The sequence below is a fragment of the Nematostella vectensis genome, chromosome 11 (genome assembly GCF_932526225.1).
Source record: "Nematostella vectensis chromosome 11, jaNemVect1.1, whole genome shotgun sequence".
In the NCBI taxonomy this organism is placed as follows: domain Eukaryota; kingdom Metazoa; phylum Cnidaria; class Anthozoa; order Actiniaria; family Edwardsiidae; genus Nematostella; species Nematostella vectensis.
Window position 1 is genome coordinate 4,689,232 of NC_064044.1, and position 8,268 is coordinate 4,697,499.

At 44.9% G+C, this 8,268-nt stretch overlaps 1 protein-coding gene and 1 pseudogene across 1 annotated transcript; both read left to right on the top strand.

The window, feature by feature from the left end:
• The first annotated feature begins 1,395 nt into the window (after nt 1-1,395).
• Nucleotides 1,396-2,427, top strand: LOC125573769. The gene has a single exon (XM_048734534.1). The coding sequence runs from the start codon at nt 1,396-1,398 to the stop codon at nt 2,425-2,427; it is 1,032 nt and encodes a 343-aa protein (XP_048590491.1).
• Nucleotides 2,428-6,054: 3,627 nt separating this feature from the next.
• On the top strand, nt 6,055-7,592 carry LOC5501216 (annotated as a pseudogene).
• The last annotated feature ends 676 nt before the right edge of the window (nt 7,593-8,268 follow it).

Genomic DNA, 8,268 nt, shown 5'->3' on the forward strand with positions numbered 1-8,268 from the left:
TATATTAAATATTTAGGAGTGCTACTAGATGAGACAGTCTCCTTCAAGCACCACATCTCCTACGTATGTACACGAATCTCTAGAAATAACGGTATCCTCGCGAAACTCAGACACTTTTGATCTCTCATGCAAATGAAACAAATTTACTATAGTTTCATCTTTCCATATATATCCTATGCAATTTTAGCCTGGGGCAGTGCTTATCAAACACACATTAAAAAAGTACAAACTAAGCAAAACCACACAATAGGACATATTTTCTTTGCAAAGACTTTTGGTACTGATACAGATAGTGCATTGCCCCTGTCTTTAAATTACAAGCACTGAAATTCATTCACCTCTGGCATAAGGGACTTCTGCCTTATTCCTTCTCTAATTATTTTAATTATGCAAGCGGAATCCATGGTTACAATACAAGATATGCCTCTAGGAAAAATTTATACAAAAGTAAAGTACGAACAAACTCCGGTAAACAAACTTTAGAATATGTTGCAACAGATGTTTGGGCTGATCTCCGCACTGAGTTGAAAGAGCTTTTAAGCTCTTTGTAAGTATTAAAATACTTACAAATTTCAAAGTACTTTGAAGCGTCATTTACTGGATGAGTAATACTAGGTCACGACTTTTTTACTCTAAATAATTATCTGCGTTACGCAGTTTAGCAGATAATTGTTTTCTGCACGATCCACCTGAATATGATAGTTATTTAATCTTTATTATTTTCATTTTGTTTGTTTATTCTAGTTACGTAATATTTCGCATGTGTCAGGCTATATAAGCTACGGCGCTTATGCATTCGTTCCTTCGATTCGTGAACTACATGCACACTGTACGCCACTGTCACCCCCCCCCCCCCCCCCTCCTTCGCGGTTCTTTTGAATTAATGCTATTTTATTTTTTATCCTCCTATATTATCTAGTGTGGAGAAATAGGTAATTCAATTAAGAATGCAGGAAGCCCACGATTCTTCCACCAGCTTACCAGCAGCCCAAGTCAGGCAGTACCTTTGGCTCCAGTTCTCCCGCCGGTCCTCACGCTTAACTATTGGTCGCGACGATGAAGCTGTTAAGGATGACACCAAAGAAGTTGAGTTCGTGCAAATGCTTTCATTAATGCGAGATGAGTTTTGTGGTGGTAACGGAAACGCTAATGTTAAAGGGCGGTTGAAGCACGCTATTAGTTTTTGGTCCGATACTTTGAATGCCAGAGATTTTGTTATTCGTATGATAGCAGAAGGCTATAGGCTTCTGTGACAAGTTGCGTGACAGAGCACGTGCTCAGAACGTGACCCTGGACCCTCGTAGATTGTGCAAGACTCATGGCTCGTTTCACCGTTGAATAAACGTCTACAAAACTTCTTATTATCCTCTTCTTACATGGTAGCAGCGGTTAACTATGGCCTCAGGATATGTCTTACCGCCGCCGGCGCCGCTGGAGATACACAATAGCAATGCTGCTGACAAATGGAAGCGATTTGTGCTCGCTTGGAAAAACTACTCGTTGGCGACTGGGTTGAACGAGAAAGCTGAAGCCGTACAAGTAGCTACGTTGCTAACAGTTATCGGTGAAGAGGCGAGAGAAGTCTACTCGACATTTACCCTGACCGAAGGAGAGACAGACAAGATAGAGCCTGTCATAAAGAAATTCGCCGAGTACTGTCAACCAAGAAAGAACGTGCCGTTCGAAAGATTCCGTTTCAACCAGCGAATGCAAGAGCCTGGAGAGTCCTACGAGCACTATAGAACAGCGCTGAGAAAATTGGCCGAGTCCTGCGAGTTTGATACGATTACGCCAGACGAAATACTTCGAGATCGGTTGTTATTTGGAATACATGACACGAAGGTCAGAGAAAGGTTGTTACGCGAGTCCAAATTAACACTAGCGAAAACAGATGAAATTTGCCGAGCGGCTGAGAGTATGCTTGCTCAGATGAAAATAGTCAAAGATACATCTGAGACAGACGTCAATGCCGTGAGTAAATTCGAGTCGAAGAAACCCAACATCAAAAATTATCGGCGAAAGCAACGAGGTCAAGGCAAACAATGTGACAACTGTGGATACCAACATATGGCAAATCCGGAATCGTGTCCCGCACGAGGAAAGGACTGCCGGAAGTGCGGAGCGAAAAATCACTTTGCCAATAGATGCAAACAGGAAGTCAAGGCTACCGAAGTCGAAGAAACAGATATGTATCCTGAGGAGACATATCAAACGGAGGAAGTATTGGCCGTCTGGTTGGATGATTCGCAGCTGGTCACATTTCAATCAGAGTCTGGAAGTTTCATCCGTTTCCAACCTGATACTGGTGCACAATGCAATGTGTTGCCAGTGCACATATACAAGCAGGCGTGTAACGACCACAAGCTAGTAAAAGTGAAACCCGTGCAAACGTCCTTAGTGGCGTATGGGGGATCAAAGATCCCATGAAATCCGCCCGATTCTGGGGCGTAAGGCATGCCTAGGCATGAACATTATACAGTACAATGACAACGACCAGTTTCACAAACCGCAGACAGATGGAGCGACAGTGTTCACCGTTGACCCCAAACCAGGAGCTGCACTAACAAGAGAAGAAATATTGGCTAAGTTCCCAGCAGTGTTCAGTGACGGGGTTGGCAAACTTGATGGAGAATACACCATCAGACTAGACACAAACGCTCAACCAGTACAACACGCACCACGTAGAGTTGCAGTAGCCCTAAGACCCCAGCTCAAGAAAACCTTGAATGATCTAGTGGACAAAGAGATAATAGCACCGGTGACCACACCCACCTCGTGGATCAGCTCTATGGTAGTAGTTCCCAAGAAAGATGGAAAACTGCGAATATGCCTAGACCCAAAGGATCTCAACAAAGCCATCCAGAGTGAAAACTATCCCCTACCAACCATAGAAGAGGTTGCAACACGATTACACGGTGCCAAGGTGTTCACGTTGTTGGATGTCCGCAACGGTTTCTGGCACGTCCAGCTAGAGGAAGAGTCGACCTATCTAACAACTTTCCATACACCGTTTGGCCGATACCGATGGAAGAGAATGCCTTTCGGGATCTCCTCAGCACCAGAAGTGTTTCAAAGAAAGATGCATGAATTTGCCGAAGGTCTGACTGGAACCGAAGTTGTTGCTGATGATTTCCTGGTAGTGGGCTATGGCGAGAGCTACGAGGAGGCAACGGCGGATCACGACAGGAACCTCCTGGCATTCCTAAACCGTTGTGATCAACGGGACATACACCTGAATCCCGACAAGATGAGACTTAGGAAATCAGAGTTACTCTTCATTGGCCACATAGCAACTGACAAGGGACTTAAAGTCGACCCTGCTAAAGTGCGAGCAATGGTGGACATGCCCTCACCGACCGACAAGCTTGGGGTACAGCGTCTGTTAGGCCTAGCCCAATACCTTGCAAAGTTCCTGCCCCAGCTGTCAGACATCACAAAGCCGCTGAGGGATCTCACACAGAGCGACGTGCAGTTCATCTGGGATGATGCGCAACAGTCTGCGTTTGAAAAGCTAAAGGATGCCGTTACAGTCACTCCAGTATTGCGGTACTACACCTAGACGAGGAGATTACACTTCAGTGCGATGCGTCGCAGAGCGGATTGGGTGCCGCATTACTACAGAATGGCCAACCAGTAGCCTACGCATCACGTGCACTCACGCCCGCTGAGACGCGTTATGCACAGATTGAGAAGGAGCTGCTCGCGATTGTCTTTGCGTGTGACCGTTTCCATACGTACGTCTACGGCCGCGAAGTCGTCAACATCGAGACTGATCACAAGCCTTTGGAACCAATCTTCATCAAACCTCTGGCGACTGCTCCGAAACGCCTACAACGAATGCTGCTGAGTCTGCAGAGTTACAGTCTCAATGTGAAGTACAAGAAAGGCAAAGATCTTTACTTGGCTGACACCCTAAGCAGAGCTTACCTACCCGAAGTCAACGCCTGGGAGTTTACCAGGGAGCTGGAGGAGATTGACCATCGATCATGGATGCCAGTGAGAGAAGAGACTTGGCAGCAACTCAAAAATGCAGCAGTAGATGATGCGGTGCAACAAAACCTTCGAGAGGTTATAAAGAGAGGTTGGCCAGAGAGCAAAACAGACCTGCCGGAGTGCGTGCATCCTTACTTTGATATTCGAGACGAGCTAACTGTCCAAGAAGAACTCATCTTTAAAGGCCAACAGTTGGTGGTTCCTAGAGCCCTGAGGAAGGAGCTTATGGAAAAGACACACTCATCCCACATCGGTATAGAAGGCTGCATAAGACGAGCAAGAGACACGTTTTTCTGGCCGCGGATGACTGTCGAGTTGAAGGAGTACATCACAAAATGCGAAGTATGTTTGACTCATCGCAGTGGCCAACGAAAGGAGCCAATTCTCCAACATGAGTTTGTCGCTCGACCTTGGGGAAAGGTCTCAGCTGACCTCTGTGAGCTCGACAACCGAACACTGCTAGTGGTCAGTGACTACTTCAGCAACTACATAGAAGTGGCCCGGCTTAACACAGTGACGTCACGAGCAATAATAAAGGAGCTGAAGGCAATATTTGCCAGGTTTGGCATCCCAGACACCCTTATAACCGACAATGGACCGCAGTTCGCATCAGCGGAGTTTAGTGTATTTGCCAAGACCTGGATGTTCGAACACAAGACGTCATCCCCAAGATATGTCCAAGCAAATGGGAAAGCGGAAAATGCTGTACAGACAGTAAAGAGGCTGTCTAAAAAATGCAAGACATCCGGGGGGTCAGAATTCCAAGCACTTCTCGACTGGCGGAATACTCCGACTGCTGGAATCGGAACTAGCCCGGCCCAGCGCCTTTTCGGACGTCGATGCAAAACACTTCTCCCTGTGGCTGGTTCCCTACTACAGCCTAGCTACAACACTGAAGAGGACACCAGGAAGTTGATAGGTACCAAGCAACGCCAGAAGTTTTATTACGATAAGCACAGCAAGCCCCTGGAGCCCATCGCTGTCGGCGAAACTGTGCGCATGAAGCTACCAGGACAAGACACGTGGACGCCTGGTACGTGTTTAGGTCAAGCCGGACCTAGGAACTACAACGTCGAGACTGAAGGTACCACCTACCGACGAAACCGCCGACAGTTGATCAGCACTGGAGAAACAAACAGCCAAGTACCTGATGTTCTGGAATCACCAGAACCCGATGATGCTCAGCAGCAACCCAGCCAGGTTGCCCTGCCACCAGATTCTTCACAGGCTATAACAAGGCCTCGGCGGGAGGTGAAGCCTCCTGCATGGCTCAAAGACTATGTGCCAAAATAACATTGAAACTGTTAGGACACTGAACATTAGTAATAATCCATCGTATGATTTTAGTTGTAAAATTTCGATTTTTACCCTTTGATTATTATAATGTTGTTTTAACCAACCGTTAGCGTTACTGTTAAAAGAGGGAAGATGTGACAAGTTGCGTGACAGAGCACGTGCTCAGAACGTGACCCTGGACCCTCGTAGATTGTGCAAGACTCATGGCTCGTTTCACCGTTGAATAAACGTCTACAAAACTTCTTATTATCCTCTTCTTACAGCTTCCTTTTGCAGAGTATCCAGTTAAGTGCTACCTAAAGAATAATAGATCTTCTCTGTTACATACGGAATTTGTCAAAGATGCCATTTCAGAACTACTCGCCAAGAACCGTATTACAGAGCATGCTGATCCCCCTTTTTGTGTTAACCCATTAACAGTCGCAGAGGGTAAGAAGCTTCGTTTGGTTATTGTCTTGAGGAACGTTAACTCTTATCTAATGAAGGTTAAATTTCAATACGAAGACCTGAGATCATTGTCGCAAGTTTTGGAACAGAACGATTGGTTTTTTACATGGGACTTAAAATCCGGATATCACCACGTCGATATTCACCCAGACCACCACAGATATCTAGGCTTTGCTTGGGATTTCGACGGTTGCACTAGATATTTCACCTACTCCGTTCTTCCGTTCGGCCTTGCTAGCGCCTGTTTTTGCTTCACTAAGCTAATGCGTCCATTGCTTAATCGTTGGCGTTCTATGGGACAGCCATGTTTTGTTTGTTTATCTTGATGACGGATTTTCTAGTTCCCCAGTTTGGAATCGGCCAAAGAAGCAAGTCAAATTCATCAGAAAGATCTCAATTCCTCAGGCTTATTATGTAATTTCGAGTCTCATTTCCGACCCATGCAGATTGGCGAATGGCTTGGTTTTACCATTAACACCATCGCCATGGAATTTTCCATTCCCTCGAAGAAAGTTGTTAAACTTAAGAGCCTTCTCGACCGAGCCATTACCGATGAGCATTCAACATTTAGAGAGTTAGCGCGTATAGCCGGTACAATTATTTCAGATGCCATTTCTGTCGGTCCTATTTCTAGGCTTTCACTAGACAAATGTACCTTGCTGTAGAATTACGGTATGGATTGGACTGCACTCTTTCATTTTCCGCTACACTTTTGGAAGAGTCGAGGTTTTGGTATTGTAACATTGATATTTTTAATGGCTACGCTATTCGTTACCCTAGTTTGAATTTGGCAATAGTGTTCTGCGACGCCAGCGATGTAGCGTTTGGCGGATATATTGCTCCTTTAAGAGGATCGCACATTGTTAGCGGCATGTTTACCGGTATTGAAAGTCGAGGTAGTTCTACGTTCAGGGAAATGAAAGCTATCTATTACGTCTTGTCTTCACAAATTGAATCTCTACGGAACAAACAGATAATTACAGATAACCAATCGGCGGCAAGGATAGTTACCTTTGGCAGCACCAAGCCTCATCTTCAGTCCATCACGCTAGAAATTTTCAAGCTATGTTTCATGCACGGAATCTCGTTACAGTCTCAATGGATCCCTAGGTCTTCCAACGATACAGCTGATCAACTCAGCAGATTTATAGACTACGATGACTGGTCTAATCCAGCTGTATTTCGTCTTCTAAACATCAAGTGGGGTCCTTACACCATTGACAGATTCGCTACCCATTACAATGCACAGCTTTCCCGTTTCAATTCTAAATTTGCTGCTCCCGGTTCATGTAAAGTTGACGCATTTACACAAGAATGGTCAGGTGAAAACAACTGGATTTGTCCCCCAGTTCACTTAATCGTTCAGTCCATCAGAGCACTGTCTTCGTCCCAGGGTTATGGTACTGTGATTATCCCTGAATGGCCCTCGAGCTACTTTTGGCCATTTTTGCATTCTAGCCCTACCCTATTTGAGTCCTTCGTTTTGGAGTCTTTCCGATTTCCGCGCATTCCTGACTTAATTCTGCAGGGTCCCGGACAGAGTCAGATTTACAAGTCGCGCCCTTCTGTGTTCTCTGGCTGCCATATTTTTTTTCCATGCTAGCTTTGCGCGTAGATTTTAGGTGAGAATTGTTTTAGTTATTTTTGCGTATGCCAAGAAGTTAGCACCTGAATTGTTATTTGCATAATGCAAGCATATTTACAAAATGCTTGAAGTCGAGCCTCTAGTTTGAAGCGTGCTCGTATTTTGTGAGGTATTTCACGTAATTCGCCTTTGGAGAGTAGATATATATGAATTTGCTGTTTAGCATTGTTTTGGTATTTATTATAGGGGTGTATTAATATTGTGATGAGATTCAGCCCCTTCTGTTTTCACCAATGACAGCTTACTTGTGTTGTTTTCAGGTCTACCTGAAAAAGGGTATCTGGAAAGAGGCCTTACATTTAGATCAACCATTTTTTGATTTAGTACCACAACTAAAAGATCTACAGTTGTCTTCTAGAGCAGCCTTAACCGTGAACAAGTACAAAACTGGATGGGATCATTGGATAGCTTGGGCTGATCGTAGTATGTTGATCACCCCTACCGGCCAACCCTTTGCATGTTGCTCTCTACCTGACTGATAGCATAAGATGGGGCCACCACATGGCTGGGATAGACAGTCCTACTGACCACACCTTCGTCTAGTCTACACTGGAAGGAGCAAAGAGAAAGCTTGCCCGCCCTATCAGTCCTAAGGAGCCACTTACCCCTGAGCAAGTGCACAGCATTGCCAATCATTACATAAGTAGCACTAGTCTAGCTCACATTAGATTTCTTTTTGTAGTTCTTGTTGGTTATGCTGTTTTTTTTTGCGCATTAGCGAGATTCTAAATTTAAGACCTAAAGACATCTCTGTTTCCGGTGATTGCATGTCATTGACTATTCCAAAGAGAAAGAACGATCAATATAGAGAAGGCCGTACTTCTATACTAGTTAGAATTAGTAATTCAACTTGCCCTTTGTCAGCTTCTGAGCGACTTTTACCATCA

Excerpts from the sequence above, each read along its gene's own strand:
- LOC125573769 (XM_048734534.1), top strand. The coding sequence starts at position 1,396 with ATGGCCTCAGGATATGTCTTACCGCCGCCGGCGCCGCTGGAGATACAC.